General features: G+C 35.3%; 1 protein-coding gene across 12 annotated transcripts in view; it reads left to right on the forward strand.

Moving 5' to 3' along the window:
• Window positions 1-23876, forward strand: part of ADGRL3 (adhesion G protein-coupled receptor L3) — a 936369-nt gene that overhangs the window by 844242 nt on the left and 68251 nt on the right. For all 12 annotated transcript variants that reach the window (XM_070292434.1, XM_069593110.1, XM_069593111.1 and 9 more), the window contains 2 exons: window positions 4193-4259; window positions 5457-5548. In XM_070292434.1, coding sequence (XP_070148535.1) covers window positions 4193-4259; window positions 5457-5548 — 159 coding nt within the window. The remainder of the gene's footprint in view (window positions 1-4192; window positions 4260-5456; window positions 5549-23876) is intronic.

A 23876-nucleotide genomic window follows, 5' to 3' on the forward strand; every position in this document is an offset into this window, starting at 1 on the left:
TGATAATTTAGCCATGTAAATTAGCATTACTTCTTTAACATATTAAACCAATAAACTTAAATTAATGTAGTAAGACTTTTTCAAATATTTAGCAGTATATGCTGATTTTATAATTTTTTAAAATTGCTGCAAAAAATTTGATGACATCTTTGTATAGGTACATGGGAGGAAAAGTCAAAGTTTATGGTTTGTGACAAGTTCTTTTGATTACAGGATATATCTGGTCTTACAAAGTTTTCCAAGCTTGAGTCAAATAAGAATGTTTTGTCATCAGAATACATTTGCTCTCTCAAGAGCGGATTATCTTTTGTGTTATAGTACTGCTATAAACCTAATGTATAGATTATATGTAAACGACAGAAGTTCGTTAGAAAAGAATTGGTATTATCTTAAAAATTAAACAAAAATGGCTTCCTCATGGCTCAGATGGTAAAGAATCTGTCTGCAATGTAGGAGACCTGGGTTTAGTCCCTGGGTTGGGAAGATCCCCTGGAGGAAGGCATGGCAACCCACTTGCCCCTATTCTTGCCTAGAGAATCCCCATGGACGAAGGAGCCTGATTGGCTACAGTCCATGGGGTCACAAAGAGATGGACATGATTGAGTGACTAAGTACAAAATTAACAATTTCACAAATTAAATGATGCTTAGTGAATAAAGGATATTTTCAGATAAATCATATTTTTCAGTGGCAGATCTATGCAGTCATTTGCAAACTAGACTTCACTGTGTTTAGTGCAATAAATTGTTCCTTTAACATTTGTCTTCCCTTAATTAATGGTTATACATTTTATCTAAGTGACATTGAATTGTCTAGACTTGTGGAATACTATGAGGTGGATTGTATGTGTCCAGGCATGTAAAACACCCACATAATACAGTTGGCCTTCCAGATCCATGGGTTCAGCATCTGTGAATATGGAGGACCAGCTGTAAGGGACCTGAGCATCTGTGAATTGAGGATTTGGAGTCCTAGAACCAATTCCCGTGGATACTGAGAGATGTCTGTATTCTCCCTGACCTTAAAGCCAGGGTGAGTTCTTTCAACACTGGCATAGGAAACTCAGGCCACAAATCACACAAACTTTTGAGATAGTTAATGAGAAAGAGAGGAAATACAGAAACTTTTGAGAAAGCCAGCATGCAGCCAGAAACAGCAGGTATGGCCATATGGCAATTGAATTAGAAAAGGAATTCTTGCCACGTTGCCTTCCAGAAGATAGTCAGGCCCAGGCAGCCCTTAGGGATGGATGATTTATTCGGCACATGTTAAGTCTTTCATATTGCCTCATTCGTTGTTTAGTTCTCCAAGGAATTTAAATCTATTGTACTGAATAGATATTGAAGAATTTTCTTTCAGAAAAAAAAACCACTTATACAATAATTTCACTTATACCAAATAGATATTGGAGAATTTTTTTACCCCCCTCCCCAAAGAAAACTTCTAAAGTAATTTCACTTCTACATTTAGAGATCACTATGCATTGGAGAAGGAAATGGCAACCCACTCCAGTGTTCTTGCCTGAAGAATCTCAGGGATGGGGGAGCCTGGTGGGCTGCCGTCTGTGGGGTCGCGCAGAGTCGGACATGACTGAAGCGACTTTAAAAAAAAAAATGCCAAAAGCATATCTATTTCCAAACAAAGCATTTGCTAAGTAGACACATTTTTTTCAAGAAAGTATAAAAGTTTTGTAAGAATAAAATTTAATGATGTTATTTTAACAACACATTTGGTGAGATTATGTAGTTTTTTTTAAAAATTTCCTACTTAATCCAAGATACACTGCAATATTGTAATTAAAATTACTCATATAAGAACTACTTAACCTGTAGAGTTTCTGTTTTCAGAAATCCTCAAAATACATTTCCCTTTGAAAACAATTTGCAGAGAATTTGTTTTGATTCTCAGATTAACTCTCAAAAACTTGTTTGACCTACACATGGACAGGGACTATGCTAATAACAGTCATTCTTAAATGTGCTGTTAGAATATCATACTGCTATAATTTCAGAGGGCTTCACTGGTAACTCAGATGGTAAAGTATCTTCCTGCAATGCAGGAGACCTGGGTTCAATCCCTGGGTTGGGAAGACCCCTTGGAGAAGGAAATAGCAACCCTCTCTAGTATTCTTGCCTGGAGAATCCTATGGACAGAGGAGCCTGGCTTTTTAGCAACATTCTTGGACTCTGTGTCTGTGTGTGTGTATGTGTGTGTGTGCACATGTGCTTATGTATGTTTTAATCTGGGAAAATGTTCATGCTTTGTCCTTTATTAATCTTACTTTGTGAGAAAATATAATCCTTGTTGAAAACCCAGAAAGACCCATGGATATTTCCTCTGCTTTGGTCTCCTGGCAACACATACGAACTCATTATTAGAGAGGTAACAAAGTAGCCTACAGTCAGAATGAAGACAGTGTTCGTATTTCAACCATTGAGTTCTCTGGTTTGTTTCTGCTTATTGCCAGTACCACACTTTTATTTTTCCATGGCCAAACTTTGTTAACAACAGCACAACAAAAAGATTACTAAGTACTCAAACAAATTAATGGCTAGTAGTTTGAGTATTGATTGCTTCTCTAACATTTTTTTCAAATATGATTATTGTGTTTTTGTGAATGAAGAGAAATTATGTAAAAATATGAACTTGTAGTCAGTTTCTTATTGGACTGGAAATATATCCCAATGTAAATTATTTCACAAATATTTTACTTTATAGAATAAAGCCAAATTTTGTTTTCTAATCAGGTTTTTTCAGAGCATTTGGTTATTTCTTTACTTAAAAAATCTAACTTTTAACCTTTATAAAAAATTTTAAGTTACTTAAAAGTAAAAAGAAAAAAAAAATAGTAAACCTCATTGGCTCTATTGCTCAGATGATAAAACTGTTAGTATTTTGGCAGGTAGCTTTCAGTAGTTTTAGAAACGAAGCATATAGCTAATGCCTCTTTTGTGCACTTCTAGTTCTCTGTACTCACATAAGAGGCAATCACTAACCTGAGTTTGGTGATTTTTCCCAATAATTTAAAAAATTGCATTCATATATATATGAATATTATAGTTCATAAATAGTCAAAAATATGAATATTATATTCATATAGATATGTCATTTTAGTTTTTCACTAAATTTTGTTACTGTGATCTATTTTACTGACATATAAAGACCCTCCCTCTTCACTACTTTATAACATTTCATCACATGAATAGAAATTTTTTTATTTGTTGGTCTATTGACATATATAAATTTCTTCATAGCTTTTCTAGTTTTCCATTATTGTTGAGATTTAATGAATAGTTACATAATGAGAAATATTTACATACTTCAGACAACATTATGCTGTTTTAGAACGCTTAGCACACCACTGAACTATTTTCCAGTTTGTTTTTTTTAAATTATGCTTCAAATATATCCAAATGGCAAATAATTTAAGATATGATTTTTAACATTAAAGGTAATTTATTCAAGATTTACGTTAATCTTTCTCATAACTAGTCACTTCCATTTTGTCTTCCTGTCATCCTGAAGAAAGAAAATGTAATTTCCCAAAGGCTTTAAGAATTGGGGGAGTATTAAATGTAACTGAAATTAAATGATTAATAATTTACTTTGGGGTCATGAATCAACTTCATGGGATGCTAAGGATCATTTGCAGCCTCAGAAGCACTGGCAGTAACAATGCACTGTTTAAGACTCAAGAACTCTCAAAGGTTGGCTGCCCAACCTAATTAAACTTCAATCTTCTGACACCAAATTTATTTCTTCTTTGTACTGAATTTCCTCAGATCTTCTTGACGGGAAAATGTCACTTTACCTGACAGCTGATAGGCAGGTTATGTAGCACCATAATTGAAGAGAAAAGGATAGCTTAAAGCTACTCGACTTAATGGCTATATGTATGGCTCTTTCTTTCTTTCTTTTTTCTTAAGATTTCTGTGACAGACACAAAAGGCCCCAGCAAATAGGCCCACTGCCATTTATTCCTGCTTCCTCCAGGGGTAATTATCTTATTCCATCAATAGTGCTGTCAGAAATTGGGCACATAATTCAGCATTTAAATGAACAAGCAATGTAATATTTCCTGTCTCCCAGTGGAATGCTTTGCAGCTCACATTCTTCTCTGTCACTCGCTCACTCTTGATGTATGTCCCATAGCCAGTCCTTGAATGCCTTCTCTCCCTGTGTTTCATTGCAGATGTTGGCTCCGACTTGACACCTACTTCATTTGGAGTTTTATAGGACCAGCGACCTTGATAATTATGGTAAGAACTCCTAATTAACTATGTGTTTCCCAGGTCAAGAAATAAAACTTTCACTCTCCCTGTGCTGACTCTCTTTAATTTACATAGATTAATTCGGGGGTAAGCAAGTATTTATTTGACCCTAAATAACTCAAGCAATTAGACACTCATTACTCTACTTTTATATTGTAAAATGCTTAATCAAAACCCTCGGGAGCAGAAAACATGCATTTGCACAAATTTATGCAGTACTATAGCTCCTCAGGAAACTGATCTAGCATAATCCGTTTAGTTGTATAGGTTTTAAACAGTGATGACTTTGTTTGACAGTAATACATTTTCTTTTTCATTTGGATAATATGAACTATGAATGGAATCAAATTGGAAATGTGGCAAAAAAGTAAATAAATAACCTTCTGTTCCTTCCAATTCTGTTTTTATATAAATTTCAAAAACTTTAAAATTTAAAAGGATTTTACTTGAGAATGACAAGTAAGTTAGGTAAACATTCTGGAATCATGCTTTCTTTTTTTATTTTTAAATGCATAATATCTTTCAAATATGAATTGTTTATCCTAATTTAGATACTGTTGTTGGTATCATTATTTATATGCTTATCATTTTAAAATACAAGGTTGCCCCAAGTTCTGAAGTATAAACAAAGCAGGTAACAAGGGCATTTTAACATGTGGTTTGTTTTATTTCCAGTCGTATGCTCTTTCTTGGTCCAGTGATATAACAAAGTCATTGGGGGTGCCCACTACTTTAATTCTAATTTGTTGTAGCATGAGAATTTAACCAGCATTTTATATCCCTTTTGATCTAGCTACTCACAAATATTATGATTTTAAATATTAGTTTTGTAATGCAGCATTTGAATAATAAGTTAAGGTCCATGTTTGGAGAGTGGATATAATATCAACCTGGAATAGGTATTGTCTTTTTTATAAACATATACTTGACTTTGAATTGTTTTATAGTTTCTACAGCATCATTCTAACTGCTGCTGATTTTCTATTTGCATTTGGCATATCAATGCTTTGTAATCCTTTGGTATCTCAAGTTTCCAAGCTGTCTTTACAAAAAGACTAGATGATTATCTGTGATCCAGTTATTTTATGAGAGCTAATTTCCCAGAACAACTCATCTGTCATAGAAAATCGACTTCTTTTTTTTCTACTCCAGTTATGCTACATAACAGTACCTTTTACATTCCAGCTTAATGTAATCTTCCTTGGGATTGCTTTATATAAAATGTTTCATCACACTGCCATTCTGAAACCTGAATCTGGCTGTCTTGATAATATCAAGTAAGTAACTTTTCTTTTGCTTTTCTTCAGTCTACCTTACCTTGATACACTAAACTATTCAAGCTTTTAATTGTATTGAGATTTTTATGACAAAATGATAAAGATCAATGTGTTTTCTTTGTTGAATAAGATCATTTACTGACTACTTAGGTGACTTGATCTGCCTGAAAATAAGTATAGTGAAGCTTTGTCTTCAAAGAAACTTTTTTTCTCCTAAATTCTAATTTAAAAAATGATAAGTTTTTATTGAAAGTGTGTTAGTCTCTCAGTCATGCCTGACTGTGACCCCATGATCTCCCCAACCCAGGGATTGAACCTGGGTTTCCTACATTGCACTCAGATTCTTTACCAACGCACCTACCAGGGAAGACCAAGTTTTTATTAGATGCATTTATTTATTTTGTCCAAGAAGCAAATATATAGTTACTATATTGGGCAGACTCTTGTTTCATAGAGCAATAGCCACACCAATGCTCAACATTCCATCTCCTACTTCAGAGCAGTGGGAAAGAGAGCAAGATGGTGCCACCTGCAAAGGACCAAAGGAGGGTGTTTATACTACAGGGGAGGAACCCAGAAATTATTAATCTGGGTGTTTACACAGGAATTCTTATACTGCTGCCCTTCTTTCCTCCTGAGAGAGAAAGAGAAACTTCACATCTCCCTAATGTAAAATCCTATGGTATACAAATGTAAGGTTCCAGATTTTACTTTCTTTGAAATGTTAACAAATCTCTTGGGAAGTAAATACCACCAGAAGACTCTCACTATGCGATCATCTTTTAACTCTCAAGGTTTATCCTTTAACCAAAATCTGCTTTTTTATGTTCAAAAAATCTGAAACATGCAGAGATAAGAAAATATCCACATTCCTTTCCTCTCTAGTAGTGCTTCTTTTATATATACACACAAAAAATCCAATTTGCATTTTCTGGAAAAAAAAAAAGTTCTTTAGTATAACCAAGAACTTTGTCTTATTCCCTTAAAGGCTGTGACATTTGAGAAAGAATAGTGTGGAGATGTACTTTAGTCATTAACATATTGTCTGTATTAAGTAGCTTTTGTATGTGATTGCCTATGCTATGTGTAAACTGGTTAAATGTTTTTATTTAAATGAATGTACTTTCAGAGGTTTAATGAGGTTGCCTACACTTTCATGTGCTACTGACATTCTCCTTGAACTACCTCAGATAGCAGCTCTGACACCCATTTCTCATCTACTTATATTTAGCACCTGACATAGTTCCTTGCCCGTAGTAAGCCCTCAGTGTGTTTTCAGAATAAAGTAATGCATTAAAGACTGTAGTGACAAAAGTGCATTGAAATTAAGTGCTTAATTTGGCTTAAGGGATCTTCTGTCTATAACAGTTGAAAAAGTAGCTAAAGGGTTAGAAAAAATAAAAATATAATGGAACAAACTAGAACTTATCTACTGTGAGCAGTCTTTTGTAGTTTAATATTACTTAGTTGAGTCATTACACTTTTGAATTATGTACAACTAGACTGCCCTTCTAAAATGTCATTATAGTTCCTTGGACTCTTTGTTCCTAATGGTATTGAATTTAGATCAACTATATAGGCACATAAAATATAACTTCTTTATCTCAGCATATTTGTACTCACTTTCGTATAAATTATATCTTTATATGTATCTTTATGTAATATAAAAATGCATTTAATATTTTATTGTAATTTTGTTACATTTTAAAGTACTATCAGAAATAAGTGAATAACACTTGATATTTATGTGATAGCTTATGCCAAATTAAAAATCTTAGAAATATCTTGAACTTAGTACAGTCACATATTTTAAAAAATATATTTGCTTTCTCATTATTCATATGTATTTCTTTAGGTAATATGAGTTGAATCTCTGTGATATTACTAATTAGAAAAACAAGAACACAAAAGCAATAATTACATGTAACAGTATAGATGGCATCAAATTTTAAATTATAAAGCAAAATAAAGCCTTAAATGATGCTGTCTTGATTTGAATTCTATATAAATTCCTTTATAGTTTACAGCCTTTGGCAAATTTGAGCCTTTCTCTCTTCTTTAAAATGGGTGTAATATATGAAGCATGAAGTGAAGTGAAGTGAAGTCGCTCAGTCGTGTCCGACTCTTTGTGACCTCATGGACTGTAGCCTACCAGGCTCCTCTGTCCATGGGATTTTCCAGGCAATAGTACTGGAGTGGATTGCCATTTCCTTCTCCAGAGGATCTTCCCAACCCAGGGATTGAACCCAGGTATCCCGCATTGTAGACAAACGCTTTACCGTCTGAGCCACCATGAGCAGAGTAATGTTATCAGGAATGTAATAATGTAATGATGATGGTTTTTAAGGAAAAGTTAATAAAGTACAAGGAGATAAATAAGGTAGCTGTTATAAAGAATATAGAGGGTAGTTTTAAGATGGAAAGATATGCATATGGATATGCTGATAGGAAAGAACCAGTTTTAAAAGTGGTTAGAAAGAGAGGAAAGGGAAGTGCTATAATCATGATCCAAGGAACTGAGGGGAATGAGATCCAGAATAGTGGGATGGTAATTCCACTTCATTCGATTTCATGAGACACTTTTGTACTGAGATACCATAAACCAGCTAGGGGAATTCTTTTCTACTCAGAATGAATAAAATAGTTAATAGGTGTGATGTACATATGTGGTAGAACCAGAGTAGAACAGTAAATTGAGGAATTTCTGTCTATTCTCCTCTACAAAGTAAGAAAAATGGTCATCTACAGATTATGAGGACATGTGGGAGAGAGAAAATTAAGAAAGAAGTCTCAAGAAAATATTTCTTAGAACTTTATAGAATTTGAGGAACATTTTATTTCATTCAAAATATGTTAACTATTTGATAGGTGGTTGTAAAAAAAAATCACCAGGGCATAATTAAAAGGAAAAAAAGAGAATTTAAGAAAAAGCAAAATACAAAATCTGGCATTCTTTTTGTTTTTAGTAAAAATAAGGATCTGTATAATATAAATTTTTAAGTGGTATGGGTGATATGAGGGTATTTATTTTAAAGGCATAGATGATTTATTTGGAAAATCTTTTTTAGTATGGAGAGAGGGCATAAAAATGTATGTTTTCTTATTATGTTTTGTTTTATAAAGTAATGAATAAGATCCACCACCTTACACAGTTTGGTGAGAAAATAAGCTCACCATATAAGGCCTTTTGCCAGACAGTGTCTTTCTAAAACCGTTCATTCATTCATTTATTAAATATGTGTTCCTTTTATTATGTGTGTTCTTTCACAGAGAAGAAATATCTTCTTTATCCAAAATTTGTTGCTTCTTCCCATATTCACTACCACCACTTCCTTTTATGCCACAGTGAACTTCTGCAAAGCTGCTTCAGTGGTCTTCTATTTTCCCCACATTGATTCTTACCCTTGCCTTCATTAGCTAGAACGATCTCTTAAAAAGTTTAAATCTGATCATGCACCTCTCTTGGGTAAAACTCATCAGCAGTTTCCTGTTACTCTAACACCGAAGTCCAAACTTCCTACGATGGCCCACTAAGCCCTCCTAATCTAGTTGCCCCTTTCTTTCTACAACTTCATTTTAAGCTATGTGCCCCTCTGGCCTTCTAGATGCACTCACTTTTCCTTCAGGTCTGCTGTTTCTCTACAGACTTTCTTTTCCCTAACACTGCATGACTGATGCTACTCTAACTTAAAAACTAGTTATATTTTAATTTAAATTTCCTTCATAGTCATCATATTATTGATACTTTTTTGTTGTTGTTGTTATGGGGAGAATATTTGCTAACCAGCTGACATGAAGTATTCCAGCCTACTTGACAGTTAATTCTTATTATAAGTGGATAAATTAGTGTTTGACTTATAAAAAAATTAGTAAATAAATACATTTTGATGTTAGTATATGGTATTCATTTGATTTGATCATGACTATATTAATGATATACTCTGGGAAAAAATAATAATATATTAAATTGCTATAGTTAACATAATTATGGAGGTAGAGGTATGCCACGTCTCAGATATAACCAAAAAAATACTTAAAACTACATTTCTGTTTGCTCTTTTCTTACTTGTCCTTTGTCTTCTTTTCATCAAAATAGGTAATTATATTTGGAGGAAAAAAATAACTCCAGTCACTTTAATTTTCGTGTTGAATTTCAGACATAAGGAAAATCTAGCCTAATTTTAAAAAATATATATATAAATATAATAAAGCAATTAATGAATTGTTATCAGCACAAAAGTAACTTATAGTATTGCTGAAGTATTATGACATATATAACTTTAATTTTTGAGGCACATTTATAGCACTTGTGACATTTACCTTAGAAATAAAAATTAATCATTTCTATAGTTATCAACTACTTGTATTATTGAAAAAACTATTTAACAGCATCACATTGACTTTGAATAATAAAAATAAATAATGGGAATTTTTAGGGCAAAGAAAGAAAATTGGTGCCCATACGGAGAGAAAAAGAATCTGCTAGATTTCCCTTTTCTATATCTGTCCCTTTGCCCTTTTCCAGGGACAGATATCTTCTGCATCCAGACTTCTTATCTTGACCTAGTCCTGTTTTCCAATTTCTGGTATCTCCCCTTCATTATGGTTTTGCATGAGTGATGAATTGGCAAACACAATGTCAGATAGTTTAAAGAAACAGTTTTCACTTTCCTTCCTTCCTCCCTGTACTCTGATTCCTAAGGGAAGGTATAGTGCTGAAGAGAAGCAACAACTCACGTTATACACAATTTCAATTTGAATTGGTTATATGATCTCACAAGTTACATCATGGCTCTAAAGTCTTAGTATCTCCTCAGAATTAGGAATAATTGATTCTGTTTTATTGAGTTTTGTTACAATTAAAACTATCATATATATGAAGAATACAACACATAATTTAGTGTTTATATAGGATGGTTTGATTATTTTTAACCAATCTATGTGGAAATACATTTCTGCCTTTTGTTCTTAGTGTTTTCCTTAATGAAATTTGCTCATACTCCTATCAAAATCTCATTAGAATTTGACTGGCTTTGTTTCTCATGTAGAACTGGCCTGATATGATTCTCTTTTTTTTTTTTTTTCTTTTAAGGCAAAAGTTATCCTATTATGAAAGAATTGGCTCCAGGAGTGAAATGTTCATTTGATTAATAAGTAGCAAGTTCTGTAGTTAGTTTTAAATTAGGGGGGAAAAGAAGTATCTCAGTGAATTTGGACATCTGCCACACATAAAGAAAACTAAGAAGGCTTCTGAGTAGCTTCAGGGATGCATAGAAAAATGTTTTGCCTTACCAGTATCCATAGTAACTTACTTATTCCTTAATGAGGTAATTTTTGCTTTGTACTGTATTTCTAGATATTTGTAGAAATAAGTCATTTAGCTTTGCTAGTACTACATTAGTACTTCATGGAGTTAAATGTGGTAGGTTCTTAAAAACTGAAAGTGGAAAAGCAGAATGATACAATCATGAAAAATTTAACAGTATCACAAAAGCTTTCAGTACTCTGATATACATATATATATATATATATATATATATATATATATATATATATATAAATTCCCTGCTTTTTAAAGTGGTATCATTTTTATACTGAGGTCAGTACAGTATCTTAAAAAGACTTTGATCTTTTATGAAAACTGGAAACCTAGTTCTGAATTATGTGTAATAAATATATTTACCCACTTCAATGCCTTCTGGATGAGTTTTGAGGAAAATATGTGTAGTAATTTCTCATTCTTCTTAAAATATTAACTTCTTGTTCAGTCACTAATTCATATCTCACTCTTTGTAACCCCATGGACTGCAGCATGCCAGGCTTGCCTATCCTTGACAGAAGTTTGAGTTTGCTCAAACTTATATCCATTGAGTCAATGATGCTATCTAAACATCTCATCCCCTGCTGCCCTCTTTGCCTTTTGTCTTCAACCTTTCCCAGCATCAGAGTATTTTCCGATGAGTCAGCTCTGCATCAGTTGGCCAAAGTATTGGAGCTTCAGCATCAGTCCTTCCAGGGAATACTCAAGGTTGATTTCTAGGTTCCTATGCAATATTGTTCTTTACAATATCAGGTTTTACTTTCACCACCAGACACATCCACATTCTGCTTTGGCCAGCAACTTCATTCTTTCTGGAGCTATTAGTAATTTTCCTCTGCTCTTCACCAGTAGCATATTGGGCACCTTCCATCCTGGGGGCTCATCTTCCAATGTCATAACTTTTTGCCTATTCATACTGTCCCTGGGGTTCTCTTGGTAAGAATACTGGAGCTATTTGCCATTCTCTCCTCCAGTGGACCGTGTTTTGTCAGAACTCTTCACTGTGGCCTGTCTGTCTTGAGCGGCCCTGCACAGCGTAACTCATAGCTTCATTGAGTTACTCAAGCCCCCTCACCATGGCAAAGTTGTGAACCATGAAGGGAAAAATATTAGCTGTGAATTAAAAGGCTGAAATATTGTTTGGGGCTTTTATAAAGGAAGCTCAGTATAGTTTATATAGTCCATGAAGACTTAAAAAAAAAAAGAAAAACTTGTGTCTCTATTCAGCTAATTTTATTCATTGTTTACCTTCCACCACCCAAATTACTATATTTAAATGAAAATGCCATAGATTTCTAATTATTTTAAGCATTTAGAGATGTGCTTAGAAACTGTCACCTCTTGTAAGAAAAATTCCTCGGCCAACACACTTTACTGAGATGTGTTTTTCCAAAACTTTTTAATCAAATATAATTGTCAACACCCACACACACTGTGAACACTTTAGTTCTTAAAAGAGAACCAGTAATTGATTTACTTTATTTACTGTAATAAAATAATTTTTAAGAATATTCTGAAAAGAATATCATTCAGTATCTCATTTTCCCCACCTTCTCTCCATTTCCTTGGTCTGTGGTTAAACATCACTGAAAATGTTCCACAAAGTTATCATAAATGATCGAGGTATACTTGAAGAGTAATACAATCTAAACAGCACTGTTTGGAGTTCTATGTATTTTTATGACACCACTAGATTTACTTCAAATAAGTTAAGACTTTCCTCAGGTTTTAGTTAGTCTTTTACTGATTAACTTAATTTCAACCACAAACATATAACAATCACTTCTATGGAAAATTAACTTTAGCCACCAGTTCACAAAGCTGTGCATTCGGCCAGTCTTGTTGCCAGCCTCACTGTATCATGCATTTTAGGCTGTAGTTTTAAGTTTTGTGAAATATTAGAAGTGTTAGTCTCTGTTTTCAGGCATTCTCTTTAAAATGCATTCAGATCCCCATGAGATCTTTCTAGAACCAGGTGTTTTTTACATCACTGTGTTTGGCATATTTCATTTTCTGGGAGCTGACACTGAGAGAAAAAAAAAAAAACAGTTTGAAGGATGACAGTCACGGGCTCACTGGAAAACTGTTAGGCATTAAATAATTCTTTTACTTTTTCCCAAAATGATCAGGTTTCTATCAAGAGTAGGACAATCAATTACAGCCTAAGGATGAAAAAGCCTAAAAGACTACCTAAGGGGGGGGAAATTATTCTTTATGAGGAAACTTAAGTTAGTAGCTCCTGTATTCTTTATATGTTGGCTAAACTCAGATTTCTTTTGTATCCTGTATGAAATGTGCTGTCAGACTTTGGGAAAGCTTGGTAATCAGAATTGTTTCATGAAACCAGCATTTCTGTAGTAATTATACACGCAACAGCAGAATTAATCTAAAATAAGTAATTATAAAAAGGCTATAGTTTCTCCCCCCAAATAACTAGGAGACAATATTCACTTAAAGTTTCATTAGGTTGGAAGAAATACAAGAATAATAATAAATAATATTTATATTCCATATTATTCACATATTTTATTTATATTTAATGTGTAAATAGATTTTATTTTAGTCTTTTATTCACTCATTAATTTAATAAATGAGAAGTGATAAAATTTTGCATATATATTGAAGATATAATTTACTGAATTGCTAATTTATTTACACAGACTATAAGAAAAAGGAGTAGAGTATGATTCCAAGGTTTTTGGCATTGGGTATTGAGATATGGAACTGTAGAAAAAAGACACACTAGGGGCAGATTAGGAGATTTGGGAGGGGAGTTGAACAACATAACTTTGAAAGACTTACTACATATTGCAGTGTTGATGATGTATAAGCAGTTGGAATACTGAAGAGAGCTGAAGATTTAAATTTGAAATCATTGGTATATAGATTTGATTTGATTTTTGCATTTAGTGTTTTTCAGGTATTAAATATTGATTTTGTTTTATATATCTTTATTCCTTTCTATAGTGGTAAATGATGCTGCTTTCTTTTCCATTTATGACAATGATATATTTCCTGTTAAACCATTAAGCAAAGTGAGATGATTTTTTAAAAATTAATAATGTAAAGGTGGTAATGCAGACATGACAAAAGGTTAAGATAGTGATTTTCCAGTCATATCCTGTCACTTGTCATGGTGTGTTACTGTTAGGATATCCTTGCTGTGAGTATACACATCATAATGATCCTGAAGTAGGTGTCTCTGTAGCTGGTTTAATAGGTCAGTGATGTTAGTAAGTACCTAAGCTCTTTCCCTTTTCATTTATCACCCTTAGCATATTGGCTATTGTCACTCACAGTGTCAACTTGTGGTCCAGAAATGTCTCCTTCAGTTCCCATCACCTTATCTTAAGCAATTGTGTTCAAAAGCAAAAACAAAGAGAGAAAAGACTGCTATCATCAAAAGCCTCTTCTATACAATGTTCCAAACCTCTGTCCTTAGTACCTCCAGCACTCAGTCTATCAGATCTAATCCCTTGAATCTCTTTGTTACTTCCACTGTTTAATCATAATGGAATTGATTTAGGTCATGACTGAATAGCCTAGTGGTTTTCCCTACTTTCTTCAATTTAAGTCTGAATTTGGTGATAAGGAGTTCATGATCTGAGCCACAGTCAGCTCACAGTATTGTTTTTGCTGACTGTATAGAGCTTCTCCATCTTTGGCTATAAAGAATATAATCATTCTGATTTTGGAATTGACCATCTGGTGATGTCCATGTGTAGAGTCATCTCTTGTGTTGTTGGAAGAGGGTATTTGCTATGACTAGTATATCATTTTGGCTAAACTGTTAGCTTTTGCCCTGCTTCATTTTGTATTCCAAGGCCAAACTTGTCTGTTACTCCAGGTATCTCTTGACTTCCTAATTTGCATTCCAGTCCCCTGTGATGAAAAAGACATCTTTTATTAGTATTAGTTCTAAAAGGTTTTGTAGGTCATCATAGAACTGTTCAACTTCAGCTTCTTCAGCATTAGAGGTTGTGGTATAGACTTGGATTACTGTGATATTGAATCGTTTGCCTTGGAAATAAACAGAGATCATTCTGTCATTTTTGAGATTGCACCCAAATACTTCATTTCAGGATCTTTTGTTGATTATGAGACCTACTCCATTTCTTCTAAGGGATTCTTGCCCACAGTAGTAGATATAATGGTCATCTGAATTAAATTTGCCCGCTCCAGTTCATTTTAGTTCACTGATTCCTAGAATGTCAGTGTTCACTCTTGCCATCTCCTGTTTCATGACTTCCAATTTACCTTTACTCACAGACCTAACATCCCAGGTTCCTATGAAATAATGTTTTTTTACAGCAGCAGACTTTTCTTCCACTACCAGTAACATCCAAAACTGGAGACTGTTTCCACTTTGGCTCAGCCACTTCATTCTTTCTGGAGCTATTTTCTCTGCTCTTCTCCAGTTAGCATATTGGGCACCTACCAACCTGGGGAGTTCATCTTTCTATGTCATATCTTTCTGCCTTTTCATATTCTTCATGAGTTCTCAAGGCAATAATACTGAAGTGCTTTGCCATTCCCTTCTCCAGTGAACCATGTTTTATCAGAACTCTCCACCATGACCTGTCCATCTTGGATGGCCCTACACAGCATGGCACATAGATTCATTGAGTTAGACAAGCCTGTGATCCATGTGATCAGGTTGGTTAGTTTTCTGTAAATTGTAGTTATCATTCTGTCTGCCCTCTGATGGATAAAGAGGAGAAGCTTATGAAAGCTTCCTGATGGGAAGGATTGACTGTGGGGCAATTGGAGTCTTGCTCAGATGGGCGGGGCCATGCTCAGTAAATCTTTAATCCTATTTTCTGTTGATGGGTGGGGTTGTTTTCCCTACTAGGAGTAATGGGGGTAATGATGACCTCCTTTTAAAGGACTTATCCCAGGACTACTGTATTCAGTGCCCCTTACACCATGCAGGCCACTGGAGACTGCAGTCGACCCACGCCTCCACTGGAGACTCCTGCACACTCACAGGCAAGTCTGGCTCAGTGTCTTGTAGGGTCACTGCTCCTTTCTCCTGGGTCCTGGTATGCACAAGGTTTTGTTTGTGCCCTCCCAGTCTGTTTCTCCAGTCCCGTGGAAGTTCTGTAATCAAATCCCACTGGCCTTCAAAGTCAAATTCCCTGGGTTCTCAGTCCCTTTGCCAGATCCCCAGACAGGGAAATCGGTTGTGGGCCCTAAAACTTTCACCACAGTGCAAGAACTTCCTTGGTATAATTGTTCTCCAGTTTGTTCTCATGTCTAATTATCTATTATTAAATGTCTGTTGTGGATATGTCTACATTATGAAAATTCAGGTAAATCTTATGAAAATGGAAGTATTATATTATTGCAGTTCACTCAGCCCCAAATTCTTTGACAGATAGAACTTATACTAGTCTTTGCTTTTATTTATACCATAGAAGAAATTAATGTAAGAATCTAGTTATTATTTAGGAATTAAAAATGTTGAAACTTACTGTTTTAATCTTTTTTGTTCATTTTTTAAAAATGTAATTGCTGTGCACTTTCCAAACAGGTACATGTATTTAGCATTATCTTGTTTAATTCTGTCTTGTAAAACAATCTTGCTTGCTATTGGTTAAACTTACAAATTTTATCCTAAAGCATTTTCATTAGTTTGTAATATATTTATTTTAATATACTTTCAGTTTATAAACAACTATAAAAGGAAATAATAGATTTGGAACTATATATTTCAAATATAAATAAAGAGATTTGAGTCACTTTGATTTATTTCCACAAAGATCATCTTCCTTTTAAACATATAAGTCAGTTTTTGCTCCAGTAATTACTTAGGGTCATAATTCTTTAAAATATGAAGTACAATCTATGATTGCTTAAAGGCTGAATGAAATATATGAAATCTCATGGATATCACAATTATGTGGCTTTTAAGAGCTGTCTTGGTAGCTATAATCAGAACCAAGTCATAACAACATTTTCTCCTAATAGAACTCTAAAGTGACTCTGAGAGAGTCGGATATGACTGAGCGACTCAGCACAGAACAGCACAAAGTGACACAAATTATTTTAAACTGAAAATTATATTTGCTACAATGATTATCAGCCTATAAGTTTGTCTGAAAGTTGACCAAAACTTACAATTTAAAAAATTTGTTGTGAGAAATTTTGCATAAATATTATTGGGCTCAAAGACTTTTTTACTTGCAAATCCTAATCAACCCATATTTAAACTGTTTCTTGGAGATGTTTAAAGAAAATTTGTGGGTAATATTAAGTTAAATATTGAACTACATTTTGAGTCACATACTGCAGGTAAATATTTAGTCATAGATTCTGAAATAAATGACCTAAACCCTCTGGTTCTACCCTTCAGTTCAGTTCAGTTCAGTCACTCAGTCATGTTGTACTCTTTGCAACGCCATGGACTGCAGCACACCAGGTCTCCCTGTCCATAGCCAACCCCTGTAGTTTACTCAAACTCATGTCCATTGAGTTGGTGATGCCATCAACCATCTCATCCTCTGTTGTCCCCTTCTCCTTCAATCTTTCTTAGCATCAGGGTCTTTTCAAATGAGTCAGTTCTTCTCATCAGGTGGCCAAAGTGTTGGAGTTTAAGCTTCAGATTCAGAGCTTCCAATGAATATTCAGGACTGATTTCCTTTAGGATGTACTGGTTGGATCTCCTTGCAGTCCAAGGGACTCTCAAGAGTCTTCTCCAACACCACAGTTCAAGAGCATCCATTCTTTGGCTCTCAGTTTTCTTTATAGTCCAACTCTCACATCCATACAGCTACTGAAAAAACCATAGTTTTTACTAGGCAGACCTTTGTTGACAAAGTACTGTCTCTGTTTTTTAATATGCTGTCTATATTGGTCATAACTTTTCTTCCAAGGAGCAAGGATCTTTTAATTTCATGGCTGCAGTCACCATCTGCAGTGATTTGGGAGCCCCCCAAAAGAAAATCTGTCACTGTTTCCACTATTTCTCTATCTATTTGCCATGAAGTGATGGGACCAGATGCTATGATCTTAGTTTTCTGAATGTTGAGTTTTAAGCCAACTTTTTCACTCTCCTCTTTCACTTTCATCAAGAGTCTCTTACTTTTTCTTCACGTCCTGCCACATCTGCATATCTGAGGTTATTGATATTTCTCCCAGCAATCTTGATTCCAGCCTGTGGTTCCTCCAGCCCAGCATTTCTCAAGATGTACTCTGCATATAAGTTAAATAAGCGGGGTGACAATATTCAGCTTTGACGTGTCCTTTTCCCAATTTGGAACCAGTCTGTTCCATGACCAGTTCTAAATGTTGCTTCCTGACCTGCATATATGTTTCTCAAGAGGCAGGTCAGGTGGTCTGGTATTCCCATCTGAACTCCCCAGGTCGATAGGTGCCCAATTTGCTACTGGAGATCAGTGAAAAAAATAACTCCAGAAAGAATGAAGAGATGGAGCCAAAGCAAAAACAACATCCAGTTGTGGATGTGCCTGGTGATGGAAGTAAAGATCAGTGCTGTAAAGAGCAATATTGCATAGGAATCTGAAAAGTTAGGTCCATGAATCAAGGCAAATTGGAAATGGTCAAACAGGAGATGGCTAGAGTGAACATTGACATTTTAGCAATCCACAAACTAAAATGGACTGGAATGGATGAATTTAACTCAGATGACCATTATATCTACTACTGTGGGCAAGAATCCCTTATAAGAAATGGAGTAGCCCTCATAGTCAACCAGAGAGTCTGAAATGCAGTACTTGGATACAATCTCAAAAACAACAGAATGATCTCTGTTCATTTCCAAGGCAAACCATTCAATATCACAGTAATTCATGTCGATGCCCCAAACAGTAATGCCAAAGAAGCTGAAGTTGAATGGTTCTATGAAAACCTACAAGACCTTCTAGAAATAACACCCCCAAAAAATGTCCTTTTCATTATAGGGAACTGGAAAACGAAAGTAGGAAGTCACGGAATACCTAGAGTAACAGGCATATTTGGCTTTGGAGTGCAAAGTGAAGCAGGGCAAAGGCTGATAGAGTTTTGCCAAAAGAACACACTAGTCATAGCAAACACCCTCTTCCAACAACACAAGAGAAGACTCTACACATGAACATCACCAGATGGTCACTACTGAAATCAAATTGATTATATTCTTTGCAGCCAGTGATGGAGAAGTTCTATACAGTCAGCAAACACAAGACCAGGAGCTGACTGTGGCTCAGATCATTAACTCCTTATTGCCAAATTCAGACTGAAATTGAAGAAAGTAGGGAAAACCACTAGACCATTCTGGTATGACCTAAATCAAATCCCTTATATTACAGTGTAAGTGACAAATAGATTCAAGGGATTAAATCTGATACACAAAGTGCCTGATGAACTATGGATGGAGGTTCGTGACATCATACAGGAGGTAGGGATCAAGACCACCCCCAAGGAAAAGAAATTCAAAAAGGCAAAATGGTTGTCTGAGGAGGCCTTACAAATAGCTGCGAATAGAAGAAAAGTGAAAAGCAAAGTAGGAAATGAAAGATATAACCCTTTAAATGGAGAGTTCCAAAGAATAGTAAGGAGAGATAAGAAAGCCTTCCTCAGTGATCTACGGAAAGAAATAGAGAAAAACAATAGAATAGAAAAGTCTAGAGATCTCTTCAAGAAAATTAAAGATATCCACGGAGAATTTCATGCAAAGATGGGCACAATAAAGGACAGAAATGGTATGGACCTGACAGAAGCAGGAAATATTAAGAAGAGGTGGAAAGAATACCCAGAAAACTATACCAAAAAGATCTTCACAACCCAGATAATCACAATGATGTGATCACCAACCTAGAGCCAGACATCATCCTGGAATAAGAAGTCAAGGTGCCTTAGGAAGCCACACTATGAACAAAGGTACTGGAGGTGATGGGATTCCTGTTGAGCTATTTCAAATCCTAAAAGATGATGCTGTGAAAGTGCTGCACTCAATATGCCAGCAAATTTGGAAAACTCAGCAGGGGCCACAGGACTGGAAAAAGTCAGTTTTCATTCCATTCCCAAAGAAAAGCAATGCCAAAGAATGGTCAAACTACCACATAATTGCCCTCATCTCACATGCTAGCAAAGTAATACTCAACATTCTCCAAACCAGGCTTCATCAGTAGGTGAACTGTGAACTTCCAGATGTTCAAGTTGGATTTTGAAAAGGCAGAGGAATCAGAGATCAAATTGCCAACATCCTTTGAATCATTGGAAAAGCAAGAGAGTTCTAGAAAAACATCTACTTCTGCTTTATTGACTATGCCAAAGCCTTTGACTGTGTGGTTTTGCCCTTAAATCAGCCCTAATAGTTGCATTTGACCCAAAATCAATTTAAGATTTCATGTGTTTTGTCTGTTTGAAACTGTGAGCAAAATAATGAGACATACTTAATTTATTGAAGTTTTGCTATGTATCAGGCACAGTTTAAATTTAATCTTTGTAATGACTCTTTGAGATATCAAAAGGGATAATTAACTTACCTTGAGACCTTACAGATAGTTAGTGCCAAAACTTGGATTCCAATAGGCCATCTGGTTTGAGTCCATTTCCTAATTATTACCATATATTCCTTATTGTATCACACTGTACATCTACAAATAAACTGTATTTCATAAAGTTTTTTTCATAAGGATCCTTTTAGAATGAAGACATGCTTAAAGAAGATTTAAATTCAAATATGGCCTGGAATACATGACTCAAGAATCCCATCTTCAAAACCTTGTGATTATTTTAATATTTTAAATAATGAGCTGAAAAGGTTAGTAATGTGCAGTTTTCAGGAATCTTAATGTAACAGTGGTCTTAGAATTAGAGATAGAGATTTCAGAGTAACTAGAATTTAAAGTGTATTACTGAATGAAGCTACCCAAGAAGGATGTGGTTTTGGTAAACAGTCACTTTGGTGACTCATAAAGTATAGTCAACATGATAAATAAAAAATTATGCCATAGAAGCCAAAAAACAGCAGGGGATGATCAACTATAGGATGTTCCTGAGTACTCAAGTATGATGAGATGGAAAAGTTGACAAGGGATTTGGCAATGACAGGACATTGTGGAGTTATGAAGAATGTGTGCCTAAGTAGAGTGGCTTTTATGAAAATGAGAAGTGAGCCTGTATGAACTATATATTTAGAAAACTCTTAACAAATTTTTCAGTAAAGATAACACCAAAGATTCTTGGAGAGTCTGTGGGATATAAAAGGTGTTTTGTTTTGTTTTTTTAAGTAACAAGTACTGAAGTATGTTTGTTGATGGGAACGAACCTATAGACGAGGAGATAATTCATAAAAAGCAGGAGAGAAGAATCCTCAAAGGAGCACGGTTCTTGAGAAGCGTCAGAATGAGTGGATATGTTGCCATAATAAGAAAGAGGCATTTTTCTCATTATAAAAGGAGGGAACACAATGTGTGTGGGTACGTTGAAAGTAGTTTATAGATTTGGTTTCAGAAAGATGAGGACGTTTCTGTCAGTAGTCTCGTTTGAGTTCTCCCAGAAGTGGACTCTGAGCCAAGGATTCAGCACAAACAATTAATGAAGGAATTCCTTTCATAGGAAATCAATAAGAAAGTAAGGGGAAGCAGGATAGATAAGAAGAAGAAGCTATGCAAGGTTATCATTCTGGTGAAGTCTCAGACTTACCCTGATCCCAAAGGGAGCTCTGGAGTGTAAATAACACTTTGGAACTGTCCAATGTTAAGGCATAGGAACTGGGATTCTATAATTTCAGACCTGTTAGTAATGGACTACAGTTTTGCTGAGGGGCATGGGATGGGTTGTGAGAGTGGAATGTAAACTCCCAGGTACTTCTGGCTGTATGGGCCTAGTAGCTCTGGTACACAAAAACAGTCCTCTGCAGGTCACGGGACAAATCTTTATCAGCTAAGCATGCAGCAGATGAGGGATAAAGTCATGATCTGTACAAGGGATTGTGAGGTCCAGACAGTGCACCAATGCATTTGTAACTATCAGATTGCTTTTTTTTTTAAAGTAAATAGGAGGCAATATTCAGCTGAAGCTGTTGGGATAAAAAGGAAGTTTGAGGTACAAGGAAAATGTTAAATATTCCTCGTGGGGTAAGGGAAAGCACATTGATAGGGGAGTTTAGTTGACTTTCTGGATATTGTTAAATGTTATTAGACATCTTTTGTTTGTTCAATACTCATCTAATCAGGGTTGCATATTTTTTCAAATCATTAAAGATGAAAGGAGATGCAAGAAGTTAAAGATTATAGAATCTAGTCTGGTCAGGCAGGAAAGGATGAATACAAAATGGGGGATATATGGTGAAAGTGTGGAGGGACTAATGGGATGTCTGGAGATGCTAGTAAATAACAACAACAAAAAAGAAAATAAATGGTGGTAGTAGATATTTGATGGCAAGACTCTCAAAGGAGCTGGGGTTTTGACAGAGGTAAAAATCATGGTTTGGCAGTATTACTTCTACTGCCTGATTTGTGAGAAAACCAATATTTGAGTTTGTGTGGTCTTCAGGGAAAGCACTGTCAGCAGACAACAATGTCACTTAAAGCATGAAGATGACAAAAACACACCCAGGACGGAATATTAGAATTAAAGATTTTAAAATTTAAAAAAATGAAAAACTAAAAAAAAAAATGTAGGGGAATTTGTTGATATTAGATTCTGAATTTCAAAGGATAGGATGGAATTTGGGGAGAACAAGGGAAATAGTGAAAATTTGGATTGAATTAAAAGATATGCATATAAATTTTAAGTAATTAGATGGAGCAAGCTTGGAACCATTTTTGTGGTACCCATTCATTGTTTACTATCTTCTTGTAGTCACTTACAATCTTAGATAATAGATTTTGTACCCATACCAATGGAAAATCCCCCTAGATAGATGAAAGCACTACTTACACTCTGCCTTAGATACATACATTTTCTCCTCAAATTCTAGAAAATACCAAGGTACTTAATCTTAAAAATCACATCTCAGGCTATTTACCTATATTCCAATTCATTAAAGGAGACTGAAATGCTCTATGATTAAAGATAATAAATAGATGATCACTGACAGGCAAACTAATCATCACAAATTATGGTTTACACAATGAGGCTAAACAACTTACCAGCACACTCTGGGTGCATATCACTTCAGTTCAGGTCACTCAGTCATGTCTGACTCTTTGCAACCCCATGAATCACAGCATGCCAGGCCTCCCTGACCATCACCAACTCCCGGAGTTCACTCAGACTCACATCCATCGAGTCAGTGATGCCATCCAGCCATCTCATCCTCGGTCGTCCCCTTCTCCTCCTGCCCCCAATCCCTCCCAGCATCAGAGTCTTTTCCAATGAGTCAACTCTTCGCATGAGGTGGCCAAAGTACTGGAGTTTCAGCTTTAGCATCAGTCCTTCCAAAGAAATCCCAGGGCTGATCTCCTTCAGAATGGACTGGTTGGATCTCCTTGCAGTGCAAGGGACTCTCAAGAGTCTTCTCCAACACCACAGTTCAAAAGCATCCATTCTTCTGCACTCAGCCTTCTTCACAGTCCAACTCTCACATCCATACATGACCAGTGGAAAAACCATAGCCTTGATTAGACGGACCTTAGTCGGCAAAGTAATGTCTCTGCTTTTGAATATGCTACCTAGGTTGGTCATAACTTTTCTTCCTCCAAGGAGTAAGCATCTTTTAATTTCATGGCTGTAGTCACCATCTGCAGTGATTTTGGAGCCCCCCAAAATAAAGTCTGTCACTGTTTCCCCATCTATTTCTCATGAAGTGATGGGACCAGATGCTATGATCTTCGTTTTCTGAATGTTTAGCTTTAAGCCAACTTTTTTACTGTCCTCTTTCACTTTCATCAAGAGGCTTTTTAGTTCCTCTTCACTTTCTGCCATAAGGGTGATGTCATCTGCATATCTGAGGTTATTGATATTTCTCCCAGCAATCTTGATTCCAGCTTGTGTTTCTTCCAGTCCAGTGTTTCTCATCTGATGTACTCCCTATTCCAAGGGAATACTTCTCATTTAAAA

The sequence above is a fragment of the Ovis canadensis genome, chromosome 6, assembly GCF_042477335.2.
Source record: "Ovis canadensis isolate MfBH-ARS-UI-01 breed Bighorn chromosome 6, ARS-UI_OviCan_v2, whole genome shotgun sequence".
NCBI lineage: Eukaryota > Metazoa > Chordata > Mammalia > Artiodactyla > Bovidae > Ovis > Ovis canadensis.